At 39.2% G+C, this 17,842-nt stretch overlaps 1 protein-coding gene across 1 annotated transcript in view; it reads right to left on the reverse strand.

The window, feature by feature from the left end:
• plxna3 (plexin A3) overlaps positions 1–17,842 on the reverse strand; it is a 171,217-nt gene that overhangs the window by 148,293 nt on the left and 5,082 nt on the right. Inside the window, exons 2-3 of the mRNA XM_081349760.1 lie at positions 6,468–7,752; positions 2,328–2,510 (exon numbers count right to left, since the gene is read on the reverse strand). Of these exons, the coding sequence (XP_081205886.1) occupies positions 2,328–2,510; positions 6,468–7,652 (1,368 nt within the window). The 5' untranslated portion in view covers positions 7,653–7,752. The remainder of the gene's footprint in view (positions 1–2,327; positions 2,511–6,467; positions 7,753–17,842) is intronic.

A 17,842-nucleotide genomic window follows, 5' to 3' on the forward strand; every position in this document is an offset into this window, starting at 1 on the left:
TCATTCCGACCGGAGAATGGATGCGATCGCATTTATATTCTCCAGCTGGGAGCTGGTACGGCGAAAGCACACAAACTGTAGCATATTTTCCTCCCCATCTACCTCATTTTAATTATGATGTCTGCTGAGAAAGAGCCAAGTCAGCTTCTCAGAGCGATTTCATCAGCCTCACATTTAATCTAATTCCTTTAATACTCTCAATGAACTGGAACTTAAAGCCGTTGCAAATAAAAGTTCCATGGGATGACCTAATATAGGACACGTATCAGGCCGGTTAGCTGCTGAGTAATGTTAAACTTTAATGCCGACTGGGTCTCTCTCTCACTCTCTCTCTCTCTTTTCATACACAGCTTGAACTATTTACGACCGGCCTAAAAAAACGACTCCACCCTCTCGCTTTGGCTCCCCCGAGGTTCAGTGTGCATATATGGGCTGAAATGCTAGCTATGAACGAGTCAAGCTGTTGTTTGAGGGGAAGAAAAAAAAAAGTTAGTAACTTCTGTGGAGAACAATCATACACTCACCAGTGGGCATATTATTCTTTAAACATCCACAGCTGTTGCCTGCTCTGGTCTGGTCTGGACGAGTGAGTCACAAGGTGGTGCTTTTATTATGGCTCTGTTGGAGGTTTGTGTGTATGTGTTGGAATGAAGAGGAAAGGTCCTTTCTTTAGGTTGCAATAATTAAAGATAATATACACTCACAGAAAAAAAGGTACGAAGCTGTCACTGGGGCAGTACCCTAATGTACAAAAGCGAAAAGGTACATCTTTGTACCTTATTTACCTTAAAAGTACCTTAAGTGTACATATTAGTACATTTGACCTGTTACTGCCCCAGTAACAGCTTCGTACCTTTTTTTCTGAGAGTGAATAAATAGACTCGTTTGGGGTTCATCTGACCCCTATTGGACGTGTATTCTGTTTAAAAACAACTAAAAGGTGCACAATGCAATGGAACATAATGTCTTGAAATGCGTGGTACAAAATTACTGCTTTTAACTTAAGACACTGTCCTAAAAATGCCTTTGGGGGAGAGGATAAAAAAAAGAATATGGATGGATGGATGGATGGATGAGCAAGATGGAGAGAGAGAGAGAGAGAGAGAGAGAGAGAGAGAGAGAGAGAGAGAGAGAGAGAGAGAGAGAGAGAGAGAGAGAGATGGATGGATGGATGAATGGATGGAGAGATAGAGAGAGATGGATGGATGGATGGATGGATGGATAGATGGATGGAGAGAGAGAGAGAGAGAGAGAGAGAGAGAGAGAGAGAGAGAGAGAGAGAGAGAGAGAGAGAGAGAGAGAGAGAAATGGATGGATGGATTGATGAGCAAGATGGAGAGAGAGAGAGATGGATGGATGAATGGATGGAGAGATAGAGAGAGATGGATAGATAGATGGATGGATGAGCGAGATGGATGGAGGGAGAGAGAGATAAATGGATGTATGAGCGAGATGGATGGATGGATGGATGGATGGATGGATGTAGAGAGAGAGATGGATGGATGGATGGATGGATGAGCGAGATGGAGAGAGAGAGATGGATGGATGGATGGATGGATGATATTAGTTTTCACAGTATTTTGGATCATATAAATGCAGAAAGCAGACTTCTTTCAAAAACATTTTCAAAATCTTACAGACTCTAAATTCTGCCTCTCCAAATTGTGAAAAAAGCTAGTCAAAAATTACAATATCTCTCTAGTATATAAGTCAACATAAAATTTAAAATAATAAAATAAAAACACCAAACTGCCCCCGTTTAGCTTTTTAATGCACAGTCTCGTTCATAAGATGCACATTATTTTTGATTTAAAAAAGTTTGCCTTTGTAATCATGAAAATGTAAAAAACTTGCTCGACTTAAATAATAAAAAATTAATAAAAAATTAATAAATAAAAGATTTTCTTCTCTGCTGATGTCACCAGTCCATCTTACTAGTTCAAATCCAACAGCCATACAAATATTTAATCGAAATCACAAATCAATCATTTCCCTATGGATAAAAACAAGTCTCAAGTTCTTGCTGAATACCCTGTTTCACTCTAAGAAACACCACTTTACAGAAGTAACACACTGCACACACTGTTGACTTTGACCTTCCAATGTAGTAAATCATCACTGACGGATTAGAAGAATTCGTAACCGATTAGTCAGTCAGTGCACTTCAAATATAAGCAAACTCCCTTGAGCACATCTTCACCATATCACTATGTGACCATCTATCACTTTATTCCCAAACAACCAACTCCAAAAAGACACCGAAAGCCCAGGCGCTGACGATATCTGCGTAAAATACAGCGGTAAAACACAGACTGGTTTTTTCTTACCTTCTTGAGGTGGCCACTGCGAGTCCCCACGAACACCACCGAATAATCTCCGTATGTGTATGCAGCCACGGACGCCATCCCGTCAGAGCGGTCGTCGAACAGAGGAATGCCCTCAATGACCCTCAATCCTCCGAGAGGCTGGTTCAGAACCAGGCCGCAGAAATCATCACCAATCTGCTTGGGCTACGGGACAAAAACAAACAATGAAGAGTAATTAGTTATTATTTATAAGATTGTTTTTGTGTTCATGTTCTGAAAAAAATAGACACTAGTAAAAAGTCAGAGGGTACATTAAAAATGTGATTTTTTTTTTTAAATATATTAAACAAATTATTAAACTGATGTATTGTAAACAATGAATGGTGTAAAACTAAAATGAAATATTTAAGTGATAGCATGATGTTAGTAACATTACATAAGATACTAAAATTTACATGATAGGTTTAGCGAATATGTTACAGTGATTTGAAACAAAAATCACAAAACAAAAACAACAAATAGTATTCAGAAAAACAACTAAATCACAATAGGGTTAGTGATTCTGTTACAGTGAAAAAAATTAAATATATTTTTTTTATTAAAAATTAAAAATTAAAAGAAAAAAAGAAAAAGAAAAGAAAAAGAAAATATAGCCATCTCGTAAATCTAAAAGTATTAGTTAAACCATAGTGGCCCTTGTTAGTGCTTTTAGGAAATTTTGGGGACATTAAAGGTCAATAAAAATCCATAGAGTAAAAACTGATTTGTGGCCTGGATTAAAAACTTAAATGTATTCACTTGTTAAAAAAAAAAAAAAAAAAATACATCCACACAAGCAAATATCCATAAGACATAATATCCATAATTTCCGGAAGACATAGCGTTCTCCAGCTGTTGTCAAATCACAGCATCTGAGACAGGAAGAGCCTGCTAATAGATCAGACAGAGAAGAGCCACCCAAACAGAGGCTGTGAAAGTGAGCCCATGGGGATCAGACCAGGGCCTGGCGCACACTGACCGGTGAGACATGACATCATCCTGCAATCTACCTCACTGTCAGTGCTTTATCACTTTAGATGTGCTCTCTCCAGAAAGAGGCACCATTTGCCCTCAGAGTGTCTCTGAAAGGCATTATTTCAGTGGATTTTAACGGCTGTCCGCTGACACAGAGGGAAAAAAAACAAGAAAATCACAGCATGTCATTTCACCTCAAGGAAATGTCAGAAGAGTTATTCAAAATTCAATTGCGTTAACTAACATCTGCAACATATCAATCGTCCAAAACTGATGATGTCATCAAGCAGCCAACCTAGTTCCCCGGTTCATCCTGGAGGTGAACTATTGACTCATTACCAGGTTCTCAGAGCTCCACGGAACACACAAAGCTCTTCAATCTGGCAAAAGAATTATAATAGTAATAAAATAAATATGTAAGATTCACTAAAAACAAAAACATCATGTAGGGTTACCAATTCTGTTATTCAAAAATCAATTGCGCAAACTAACATTTGCAACCTATCAATCGGCCGAACAATGATGTCATTGAGTACCCAACCCAGTCCCCCGGTTCATCCTGGAGGTGAACTGTTGACTCATTACCAGATTCTCGAAAACTGACTGAACACACAAAGCTCTTTAATCTTGCTTCCTCTGGCCCCCGGCCCCCAACGGCACACACAAAAAATCTGTAAAGTGCAGCACGAGGTCAGGATGAATGATATCAGCTCGAACAGCCAGACGTTTTGCGGCGGTAATGACAAACACAAAGGTGCTACAGCAACAGCTGAATTTTTTGGCACCTTCCGCCCGGATTCTTCCGAGGCGATGGGCGTATAGAGAGCGTGCCTTTGAATGATGATTTGGGGGGGGGGGGGTAGGCTGGTCGAACGGCTTGTTTTTGTGCATGCATATGAAGGGTAAATGTATTAAACGAAGCATGAGCTTGCGGCAGACACGCATGCTCTCATTATAAGGGGAGGTCTGTTGCCGTGCATGAGAACAAGCTAATAATCCCACGACAGCCGCAGCGCTGGAATCAGGAGCAGATTTGCATCAGTCATGGGGAACCCTGTTGGTGCTCATAAAAACAGCCACAGCCACTCCTCCCAAATGAACGAGGTCATCGGCACTCGCCATCTTCGCCCCATCTGCTCTGGCTGGGCCGCGAGGTGTTGTGCTATTGTTCCCGGCTCAATTACAGCCACGGACGCAAATTGTCCTCTCGTCTAGTTGTCCTCCAGGGAAGAAAAAATAAAAAAACAAACTCTCTCAGTTTGCTAATGCTGTCTTTTTTTTTTTTACAGGGGGAAAACATTGCTACTGTAAAAAAACGAGATCTTAAGTTTACAAGCCCAGAGTTTGTAAATAACTCCCAGACAACTAACATGCAGCAAAATGATTCAATATGTACACTAGGGTTGGTTCAAAACCAAAATTTTGGCTTCAGTATCTCGATACAAACTGACAGTACATAGAGTGTTGAATATGCATGATAGATTTGCATAGAAACACAAATGTTTACTGAACTAATAACTGAAATATACATGAATCTCAGTTTTTGCAGATAAGGTAAATCTTTAAATATAGAAAAGTCTAACTACAAATTACCATCAAAAGGTGCAAGTCTAAGCATATTTTTTAAATGATTCCAAATTATTTATTTGAATATTCCAGTACATAAACATTATATATCATAATTTAGCAATAAAATATCAACTATTACCTTATTACTCAAATAGACACACACAAACATGAAAAATGGCTGAATTTGGCAGCATAACCTTTCTTAAAGTGCACCCTTTATTCCTCGGTCATGCATTCTCAGCATTTGCTGTAGGAATGTGCACGAAATCAGCATTAGCCTTTGTAGCATTCTGAATATCATAAAAATAATAATTGATTATTAAATTCCATAATCAAATTTCATTCTAAAATCATGCATTGATGCATCCCTAATTCTTCATTTGGCTTTCAGGTAGCAGCACATTGTCATCTGGTACTGAAAAGTGCAAAATACTGGAATTGTACCATGGTACTTTTGACACCAACCCTAGTGTATGATAATTATCTACAAAATGACAGGATGGTAATGAAAAACCCTTAGGTAATGCATAATACTTTTTAAAGGATTTTTAAAATGTAGAAGAAACCTCTGCCTAGCTTCAAGGCAGATAGATAACATCAAATCATAAATGTGATTTGTCTTTGCTCACTAGATTACAGGAGACAAATATTAAAGATTCATAAATAAAGCGTCAAGGGTTTCTAGAGACAGACCATGTGTGGTACACTTGACTGGTTTAAAATGTCAGAGGCGTATTGATTTTGATGTCTAGCCATCACCTTCTTCATCTCTCACATAATAAGCTATTGCTTCCTACCCTGTCTGGTTTGAATAGATTTTTCATCAAAGATACATTACATCAGATTAAGATGTGTAATCATGTTAGACAGTTTCCCCTACACAGGCATTCCTGAAAAGTCTGCAACACGTCACAATTAGGTCAATAGGAATCATGTCTAGCATCCACAAATTAGTTTTTCAGGAGCAACAATAGAAATAAAAGGGAAAACAGACTACAGACTGAAGGTCTGCAATTATGTGAGCATGGAAACTCTCTGTTACAGTGTAGGTACCTATAATGACACTGATATAAGCTTTGACAACATGATTTAACAGATTTTCAGGTACAAGGCTTCAAAAACATTATCAGCCCATCTTTTTTTGGGGGGGGGGCTTGGATATGGATAGGCACATGATTAGAGATTAAAAATTATGACTAATACCAATATGCTGATAATTACATTAATATTAAAATCGATAATGAGTAAATGGACAAACTTTTAAATGTATACTACTTCATTAAAATAAAATTAAATTAAAATTAAATGCTAAACTTTGGATATTAAAAAAAACTTTATTTAATGCAAAAATTATATATATTGTTATCATGAAATAAAATTACTCTTATCATGATATAAGATTTTGGTCATATCATCCACCCCTAGCAAATTGTTTGGGAAACAAAAGGACAAAGGGTTAAATCGTCACCATAATCTATTGCTATCACTTTAAGTTAGTTTACCAGACAGCCAGAAAGATAGACAGAGAGACAGACGGACAGATAGACAGTTCAATTCAAGTCAAAGTCAAAGACTCACCGTATTAATACAAGGCAGCTCCTTGTTGAGCAACCACGGCAGAGACAGCTTTCCTTCCCCACGGTAACACGACTTGATCCTCTCTCGCATGGCCAGGTTAATCTGGTGCAGTGTAAAGAGGCACAGCACTGTTTCTCTGGGTGGGTTAGCCCTGTTCTTCTGACCCTGGGAGAAGATCACGAACAGGACATCCTCATCCTCAGACAGGCCAAGAGCCTGGGCCAGAATCTTCCCAGGACGGTGTTTGTAGGCGGCTTGAACAAGTCGGTATTCCACACCATCCTTGGTGCACCCAAGCGGGAACTCGACGTAGGAGTAGAACTCAGTGTCGTTGGAGCACATGCGGACGATTTTTGAGGTGAAGAACTTCTCGCCCGTCGCGTCCACCTGGGTGAGCTGGGTATCCAGTTGCAAAGTGAGGAAATAGATGTACGTACGGCTGGAGAACCCATAAACGTAGTAGATGTCAAACGCGGGATATTGAGACAGGGTGTCTGAAGGTATCTTTATTTGTGAAGACACAAACTCATCTTGGTAGACCAAGCTGAACATGTTCACACTCTCCTCATCAGCCACCAGTTTACGGCTGGATAGAGTTGGAAAATACTCAGATTTGCCATCGATGGCAGCACCGATAAAGAGGCGACTACCACCTTTCTTTTTCTTCTTCAAGTCTCCGTCATCATCGCCCACCACGACTCCAGCCATCCCATCTGACTCTTTGGCTCCCGAGAGGTAATGTTCTTTACGGTGATGCGGTTCACCAAGCTTGAAGAGATCTTCCAGCCGCAGGAACTGGCACACGCCCTGCCAGATGCTTCCACAGGCCACCAGGCGGTTGCCAGCGTAATCAACCAGCAGCAATTTGTTGACGTTGTCTGTGGATTCCAGATTCTGCTTGCAGGCTCGTACATTGGGGGGCGGGTAGCACTTGGCATTGTCGTCCACGGGACCCGTCTGGTGCGAACGTAGTTCGGTCAGATTGGCGGTGAGCTTGTATACTCGGTTTATCGCGCCGACAAACACCTCGCCAGACTTGCGGTGCACCGTGAGGTGCGTGAGGCTCGTGTCTTTCACCCTGAAGCTTCCGGTGACTTCAGGGTGTTCCGTAGGAGTCATGGGAAACGCCATGATGGTCCCGGTCAAAACAGAGACGGCAAATACCAGCAGCCACAAGGACCTCATGATTCCAAACCTTCAATCGTGGGGGGGGGGAATGAGACGAAGCTCTTCCCTCAAGCTTATTCCAGGCTTTTTCTTCTTTTGCTGTCTCAGTGGTTCATGTCTACAATGAAAGAGAGAGAAACGAGGGAAAAAATTAGAACGTTTGAAAATGGATTATGCAGGCAAAGCAATGTCTTATCTTTAAAAGTTTAATTGCATTAAAGGGGTCATCATCACACTTTAAGATTTCACTTTTTCCCCAAGGCAATGTTTTTTGCAAAGAAAAAAAAGTCATGATTTAGTTTTTTTGACCCACACTCTGAACCTTATAATCAAAATTCTGTTTCTTGCTGATTTGCAATATAGTACAATATAGTGTGCGCTGACTCATTCTTTAATAACAACCTCTTTCTAAAGCTGCAATAATTATCAGTATCACAAAACGCTAAAAGAAATCAAGCAATTGATCAAGCAATGATGATCATGCATCTAGTAACAATACACTTCATCTACTTCTTTGGAAGGGTATGCAAAGCTTGAAGTGTTCTATAAAACCACAAACAAGTTTGACAGATTTTCCCACATTTTACTGAGAATCCATGTAGCCCAATCAGCCGAGTGAAGTGCTAACACTATCAAGATCATATGATTCCTTGATAATGCATATGTATACCTTGTCTACCATGAAACATATCCAACTTCCTCTGTATTACAACACCGTGATTAGACGGGCCAAGTTTCTGAACATCGAAAATGCACTGTTGGCGTGTAAATTTGAATAGTCATGTGTTGCATGTATTCATCTGTCTTTTTATACATGTACAAGAGGTGTTTGTGGCAAGCAGGGCAGGGCAGAGAGCCGTGGGAATGGAGTCGGTGGTGCGAGTGTTAATGAGAGTCATCTACGCGCCACACCAGTCTCAAGTCCCAGGAGGAGCTCCGGAAATATAAAAGGAGGAGTGACAACAGTGCAAGGTGAGAGGACAAGGCCTGGACTTTCTCCTTGCACTTTCATCACCTCCTGTTATCCTTCTCAAGCTCCTCCGTGGGACTCGAGACAGATGTGGCGGTCATTAACATTAACGTTCATTAACATTCCCACGGCTCTATGCCACAGCTAGAGTTGCTTACCGGGAATGAAGATTTAAGTTCTAGTGCAATGAACTTTGTCTTTGACAATGGCCGATTTTAAAACACAACAATCAGAATTTCATCACTTCTGCCTGAGACTCAATCCATCCCTGCCATTTGGAGGCATTAGTGACTCAGAGTGGACTGTGAGCCAGTGCGTGACAGCTGGGCGAGGGGATTTTGGGGGTATGTATTGATCGAGTGGCTTCTGTTGGTGCCAAGCCTTGTCACTCCCACTCCTTTCACTCAATGGATTGCTAATAAACCTTTATGGTCATTGCTAGCACTAATCCCAAGCAAGTGCATTTGTTAATTAGGAAGCACCCCTTAACCAGACAGCAAGAACAGGGATGGGAATCATAAGGAATTTAATGATTCTGGTTCAGATTCAGATTACACTAAGTGATTCTGGCTCATTGTGATTTGGAGGAGAACAGGGTGGACAGTAAAAACCCTCTTCAAAGGCCTGTGGTCATACGTTGAATATTTTACATTTCAAAACAATAATGCAGGGTTCCCACACCAATACTTTTTCATGACCTTTCCAAACAATTGTGATTATTGAAAAATTATTTTTAAAAATGATTCAAATTACAATCAATTTGCTAATGAATCATTCAGAGCAATTTGGGAACCGGTTCGATCAAATAATTCAAAGAACCAAAATGTGGTTACAAATCAGGCAGTGGCTTGAGAGCAAAATTTCTGCCAATTAAATATCTTAGAACAATGACTAGAAGTATTTACATTGATTTTAGAAACTCATTTCCATAACTTTCAAGGCCAGGAAAATTCCATTTTAAAATTGCTTGATACTGTATATCCATGTTTTCAATGGCCATGGAAAACCTGCGTGCCATGAAAATCATTCACTTCCAGTATCAGAGCTCCAGACTAACATTTGAGAGCAGTAGCAATAGTGTCACTAAGTTCTACCGATGGTGGCACCAGCACATTTGACAGGAAAGCACTGAGCTTGGAGTTGCAGATCAAATGAACTTTTATTAACAACAGTAAAATGTAAAAAACAAATTTTTATATGGAGCTTTGAAGTGCTGGGAAAAGTGAGAAGCACATGAAAGTCTTTGAAAAGTGCTTTGAGTTTCTGCCACAATACCATGGTTACAGCGTTACTACATTAAACCCATGGTGAAAGTTGGTGATTTGTAGACTGAAAAGCCTTCTATAACTTGTTTGTTCATGGTACAAATGTTTCTTCTGGTTTCCTTTCTTCTGGTTTCCACATCAGCACTGTTTGATCTGATATTATCTATGATTTATAACAGAGAATTCTGCGCTGAATTTGAATGCTTCTCACTAGATCTCGACCACGATATTATTAATACTGCAGTGAATTCAAACGCTTTCTCACTGGATCTCCCAGTGCTGTGTAGTAACTGTCTCATGATCCAAGATTGGCTCATAAGCAGTGGCGTTTTCTTGCGGAGGCCAAGGGAAGCCAGGCTTCCTCACTTTTTCAGAATATAATCGCCATTTAATAAACACTTTTGTTTTCACAGTTTACGTAATCCTTCTGTCATCTCCTCATCGTCTCTCTTCATTCATTACTGGGTGTTTTATGATGTGTAAAACAGCGCCCCTATAAACGTGACATGGTGAATGAGCGTTGAAAACATGGTACTGCACCCTGTGTCTGTGAGGAGGCTAGGCTGAGTTGGCATCCCTTGATAGAAAAAAAAAGAATGATTAACCAATCAGGTGACGCTATTGTCACGACACTGCTCCCCTTTGATTGGTCAGGACAGTGTCAAGGGAAGCCATGAACTTGTTGGCATCAGGCCAATCACATCACGTTATCATCGTCAATGAATGAATGAATGAAATAGCGGAAGATTTGTGGTTTTGTGCCCATCTTTTTAATTCCTTTATTTATTGACCATACACTCAAAACAAAACAAAGACACATTTAAATGTAAGCCTTACAAACAACCTTTTCACACGTAAGTTTTTCAAGGCGACCGTTATTGATCGTAGTATCACTTTAGTGTTCCCATGGAGACGCGTCTTTCATTGCTTGTCACACCGCAGGCACAATAGCGCTGAATGATCAGCTTTTATTTCCTTTTTTTATTCAAAATTTCACAAATTTATTAGCTATAGCAGGATATATCTGATATTCCGATTGTCAAATATGTGAAAGAGGATGTGTTTTGTTGTTCAAACACCTTTATAACAATCGCGTTAGTTGAGCTGTATGCGCAACATATTTTAGGTATCTAACAAAGTGTTGGATTGAAACAAGCGTAAGTCCCGGTAAGATGATGCTGGGCGCTCTAATAGTTCATCCAAATAGCAACATATAAATCGTAACGTATGATTTTCTGCCCCCACCCCTTAAAACACAGAGAGGTTGTGTCTTAATTGGCTTCCTCAGAAATTTTCCCCACGCCACGCCACTGCTCATAAGTAAACCTGTTCTCAGCTTGCGCTGTCTAATATTGGTCCAAGCTGATAAACTGGTGGTGTTGCGCAAGGTTATTTTCGTAAACGAAAACTGAAACTAATACTAAAACTATTGGTCAAAAAACATTTACGCAAACTGAAAAAAATTTGAAATTTCAACATAAATGAAAAACAAAAACTAAATGAAACTAACAACAGTTACTGAAAAACTAACTAAAAATAAATTATAATTAGCAAAAATAAATAATCGGTTTCGTAAATAATAAACTCAGGAAAATCACGTTTTTTCATTGGACTGCGCTACTTTATTTTTCAATGTAAACACGCGCTAGACGGACATGTATGACCATTGCGCTCACGTCTTTTGCAGTGTCTCGTGCATGAAAGGGCGTTCTAAAATGCGGCAAGTTAAGTTAAGTTCAACTTTTAAAAGACGCGTCTAGAGACCTTGCACTTTTTTCCCATTCTGCCCGCGTCTCACGTCTTCAAAGCAAAAACGCTTTATGTGTGAACCAGCCCTTAAAGGGGTCATATAATGGTACATGCACTTTTACAAGTTGATTGCACTGAAATGTCTGTTGGCAGTGCCTGTACACAACCATCCTATCATGATAAAAATCCATCCAGTGGTTTTGTTTTAATCTCCTTATATGTTTGACCCTCTCTGAAATCAAGCCGTTCGATATTGTGACGTCATAAGATCGTACGCCCCTCCCGCTATTGTGATTGACAGCCGTGTTTCAACACAAGACCCGCCCTGAGCGAGCTGTGACAGCCGTCATAGTAGTCCGCCATTGTTGTTATGCTGGAGTAGAATGGCGTTTAAGCAATTATGGTGTTCAGTTCTTAGATGTAATAAGGAACACAGCAGTCATTTGGATGTTCCTAAATCCGAGCCGTTGAAGATGCAGTGGCTGAGTTTTGTTTTTGAAGCGATATGCCCAAAGGATTGACGCGGGGATTCCCTCACGGGGATTCCCCACGATCGTCTGTGCTTTCATGTTTGCGCGAATCATTTCACACCAGACAGCTTTACAAACGAGAAAAAACGGATCGGTACCAACGTGTTCCTGCTGAACCTCCAGAAGATGTGAGTGTAATGTTTTATTAACCTTTATATTAGTATTTATATTAATCTTTGCGAAATTTGCAAACCTTGCTGCAGGCTTCACGATGAATGCGTCTAAGGTTTACTCTCAGGGTACATTACGGCATGTTTTCTATGTACGACATTCTCAATATATTTCATAATCCCACGTTTATAATGAACAACGCGTGGTTATTGTGTAATTGTGTGTAGAAACGGTGTACGCACAGAGCAGAGGGGCGGGGTGAGCAAAGCTCATTATCATTTAAAGACACATGCACTGAAACGGCGTGCTGAAAACAGAGCTGTTTTTGACCAGGTAAAATTAGTGTTTTCTTACAATACTAATGAGAATTTTTAATTAAACTATATTACAAACTTTTAATTTAGACCCTAAAGAATCATATTAGCTTGTACAAAAATGGCATTATATGACCCCTTTAAGATGCTGAAATGGCCAAATAAGTATTTCCATCATGTCCTTATGCAAATACAGCTGTAACCATCTAATATGAAACTTAATAATTCAATCTTTTTCATATGCAACAGAAATTGCAGCTCTTATCAGTTGGGCAACTTGGTGGTGGAACCAGTGCGACCTCTAACAAAACTGAGTCGCTCCGGCAAGAAAAACGATAGCAAAATGCGACCATTTGGCAACCAGTCTGGAGCCCTGAGTATTTGAAATAAATTCTGAATAATTATAATTGATATTAATCCAATTAATCTGAATCGAATTCTCGATTTTTAAACCTGAGCAAAACACAAGACGACAGAGAGAAGACAGAAAGAACACAAAAAACGCAGCAAGAGGTTGTAGCACCATTTCATTCACTCTGAAAATTTAACACAAGCGGTTTGCAGATCAAACACGTCGGTCGTTTGTTCAATCACTGCTTCCCCCCACTGGGCAGAACAGCAGGAATGAAAGAGGTCTGCAAGGCTTCTGCTGTATGTCTCCCTTTCTTTCTGTCTTTCTCTCCAAAGAGAAGGGAAGGGAAGGGTCAGGAAGGGCCACATTAAGCACACACAGGCGGAATAAGGCTTCACTGCAACCACAACCTAAGCACTACAGTTTTTCTGCATGTGGCAGGACTAAAGAGTCTTGCTTAAATTTGTCTCTGGAAAACATGTGCTCAAGCTATACTGCCACATTTTTTTTAATTGAAGTTTAAATACTGTGGCGGTGATAGAATAATATAGGCCTATCACAATATCTAATTCTCACTATACAGAATAGCTACTTTAGGTTCAATTAATGAAAAAGCAGACCATCTAAAGTGCAAATGATGCGATCTACATTTCTCCCGTTGGATAAAAGCAAAGCAAACATAATTTTCTCTCATGCATTTGTCAGTTTCAAATCGCAACATCTGAATGATGATTTGCCATAGCCTACCTGTATATTAAATCACAAAAACTCCATCTACAAGTGTCAGACCTAAAACCAAATTGAAAAAGTATGTACAAAACACACAAATTCAGGAATTTCACAAACAGTGCACATAAAGATGAAGTATTTCCAACACAACTGGTATCTACATGGTAAAAAAAAAAGATGTCAATTACTGTGATGCCATCTTATAAAGTGCACCTTTGAAAGATTCCTGTAATTTAACATGTAAACAATGCTGGAAAAATCACTGCAGCCTTTCGGGTTCCTAAAATCTGAAATCCTTGCTCATTGTATTATAATGATGTATTGTAATCCATTCCCTGATTTGCAGGAGAAGCTATTGAACAGCAATCACAGTAATTTGATTAGCACAGTGGAAGCCGGCTGGTGCCAGTGCAAAAGCTGAATGCCTAAGCAGAATGCTTGAACCCAGAAAAAAACACAGACAGAGAGAGAAAGTAACATAAGCATCAGGGGGTATCTGCTCAGATCTAAATATTACTGTACATCTTAATAGCAAATTAGGCAGATTTCATAGTCTTTAGTGTTTATAGCTGTTTTCATAATGCTTAACACACAACGGGTGGCCACGGAACACTGCAAACACAAAATATATCAAAATTAAACCATTCGCACTAAATTTCCCATCAAAACAGACCACAGATAAAGCAAACATGCAATCTGCAAGTAAGAAGTCGTCGCCGAAAGCATTAGCGCCCATCAGCACACTGAAGTGTCTATGCGCTGGTGGAGTTGGCAAATCTACGCCGAGTCGCAGACCCAAAACAAATATTTATATGTATACAGTATAAGACTGTTTGGGCACTGAGCAATATTTCAAGACCATCAATATTTCTGACAAACGCCCCCGTGTGACCTTTCTGCCCGTCCTGAACTGTAAACAAGAAGCCGGGTGGAATCCTGATGAGACGAGCAGCGCTGTGCCCATAAAACAACGGCACAAAACTCAGTGAAAGCGGGTAGAGAGGGGCGCAACGATATTGAGCAATATGAGAGCTCGTGGTTAGTGGTTCAGGAAAGAGAGAGAATCACACGATCACCTGACACGCCACAGTCGGGGTGAAGCAAGTGCCTTGAAATATCAATAACGGAAAATAATTCATTTATTTCCTTTCACAGGGAAACAGCTTCGAGACGATTCAAGGTCTGAGGCATGTCTGCTGTGCTTTGACAAATTCACTAAATGATTTTAAATGACACAGGCAGGTAATAACCCATAGAAATATTTACCAGGGAAATCACAGTCTCTGTCAAAACAACTAAAAAAAGCACCAATGGAGAGAAAATAAATTGATACAAGGATCTAAAGCAGGGTTTTTCAAAACTGGGGTCAGGGATATAGATATTACTATGGTAAATCGTTTTATGGGAGAAACACTTTATTTTAAGGTGACGTAGTTTCATGTTACTACATGTACTTACTATAGTAGTAACAGTAAATTTTGCATAATTACAAACTAATGGGAGGGGCGGAAGAAAGAGAGAGAGAGAGAGAGAGAGAGAGACAGAGAGAGAGACAGAGAGACACAGAGAGAGAGAGAAAGAGAGAGAAATACATCACTAGTCCATCTAATCAAGGACTCACAGCAGCATCCTCTTCTCCTCACTTCTGTAATGAGGGTCAACAGCTCTTGATTACAAAGACGACGACGAAAAAAATGCTATTTCACGGGATTGGACACATGATATCACACATGGATGAATCCACACTGGGACCGATCAGGCCAACAGAGAAGCATAAATATATATAGCCTATATATAAATATATATATATATATATAACTTTTAATCTCCATTTTCCATGTAAAAGAGCACACCAACCACAATCTATTTACATAAACATGGGAAAATGCACATGTACGCTTTTTATTTATATTACAATTTTCAATTTGAAATACTATCTTAGAACATTCAATATATTACATTATATATTTAAATAATGATATACCATATTAACAACTAATTTGACACAGCACTCATGATGCATGACACTAAAAATACCTGACATATTACTCAATTAAAAAAACAGCTTACAGCAATACAAAAAAAGTGTCCTGTGTGAATAACCAAATCTATTAAATCAACTGCAGAAAAAATGAGAAACACTTGCTGTGGACTGTGACAGATTTATGTACACTGATATGGAAATGATCAATATATTGACTTCTAAATCCACTTTTTGTTATGTCAATTCAATGCTTTCCTCTTCCACGGTAACAATGTCTTTGAACGATCTTCATTTAGGTGATTTTTCTCTGAAAATATTGATATATGTGATTAACTGTAATTTAATTTGATGAATTAACTGGCTTTTAATTTAACTGAACTTTTTAATTGATTGACAACCCAAATATAAAACAAAACCATTGTCAAAAGTGGAACTAATGGCTTAATACTAATGCAGACTGTTCAAACATTCCTCCCATGCCTCTTATTCTCAACACAAATATTGTTCCAAATGAAAAAAAAAGCAAAGTAAAATAAAGCCCAAGTCATCTGATATAACTGACAGAGCTTGAGGCAAATATCATATGCTGTATCTGTTGGCAAGACGCTGCCGTGGCCATAAGCGATTCCGTCCTCGAGTGACCACAATATCAACAAAGGGACGAACCCTCCATACATACAATCCTCAAAATAATTCGGCATCACATATATAATGCACTTCTTTTCTGAGGGTCATAACCTTAAGCATTATGAGCTCTCAGGGTCGCAAGAGGCGGCTGAGGAACCTCCATGTGTCCTCCGATTATTTCCTCTTTTTGTTATTTTAGTTTTGAGGCTCATCCTGTTGGAGGCCGGGGTCAAATATTTCGTGAACGTTCTCTCTTTCACTCCTGAAATGATTGTCTATGCAGGGAAAAAAAGCATAACAAATATATTTGTAGCACTACCGCTTTTGAAAAAGTGAGGTAGTAACTAAAACGAGATTTACTGACTAACCCAAATCAGTTCAACTGCAAATTTCTATATTATGGTTTCGATATTAATATATATGGTCTATGATATTAAATATGACTTGGGTCACCAAAAAGTTATAACCCTTATCGAGGAAAGGAAATATAAAACGTTGAATGTAAAAGAGACTGCGATGGATAAACATGCAGTCAGTTCAACAGTTTATAATGTGTTTTTAACATCATTTAACACAAATTTTAGGGTGTGTTGTCACAAGACAAGACAGTTTTACTATTGTGAACAGTCAACATTTGGGTACACATCAACACAACCCTTTTAAAACACCATCTATCTGTCTGTCTGCCTCATTTTCATTCGCAAAACATTAAATAAGGCATCTAGCATGACTAAGTATAAGTAATGGGTGGGCGATGTTGTCACAATTAGTTGGTTTTTAAGACCATTTTGCAAGTCACTGAACAATACTGAATACCTTCTGTTTGTGATCCGATGTGGATTCTGATCACCGTATAAATAATTAAGAAATCAGACAAATCATAAAGGCTATCACAATCACGTTTTTATGTTATCTGTCAGTGCGTCTCGTCTCTTACCGGACTGTCTGATATCCACATTTAGCTCCGCATAGCCTATGATAAAATAAAGCAACTTTTTTTTCATGAGCTTCCTCTTTCTCTGACTGAAAATATAACTGTATTGTGCTGAAGCTCCTCAGGTCGTATTTTTGGTGGCATATTTGTAGATATTATCATTCTTCCTAAATGTGATGTAAATATGTCCTGTAACAAATAAACAGAAACAGACCAGACTGAATAAGTAAGTGTGTCCTATTTCTTTTGTGAAATAATGGTAAACCACTTTATTTCTGTCTGACTAATGTGCAATTTTGACACAAAGTAATTCATTATGATCAATGTATCACTTTTTATTGTAAACCTGTGGTAAAACATCGATGCTCGGGTTTTACATCTTTAAGTAAACAGAAATGCCGGTCGCTTTTATCATGTTCGTTTTGCGATCTCGCTGTTTCCAGTGATTTCTTTCTGATTAGTTTTCTGATAAAACTTCTATTTGTTGGTGAAATGATGGGTTAGTGTGACGTTGTTCTAGAGAGACGTGTTATGGGCGTGTTTTAGTGAAGTGCTGTGGAGCTTCTGGCCCGACAGTGGAAACGCAGCATGGTTTTGGGCTCGGTGCTCCAGGTCCGAGGCTTTTAGCCCGGCACAGCCCGTT

This window comes from Scardinius erythrophthalmus (genome assembly GCF_964197995.2).
Source record: "Scardinius erythrophthalmus genome assembly, chromosome: 20".
Lineage (NCBI taxonomy): Eukaryota > Metazoa > Chordata > Actinopteri > Cypriniformes > Leuciscidae > Scardinius > Scardinius erythrophthalmus.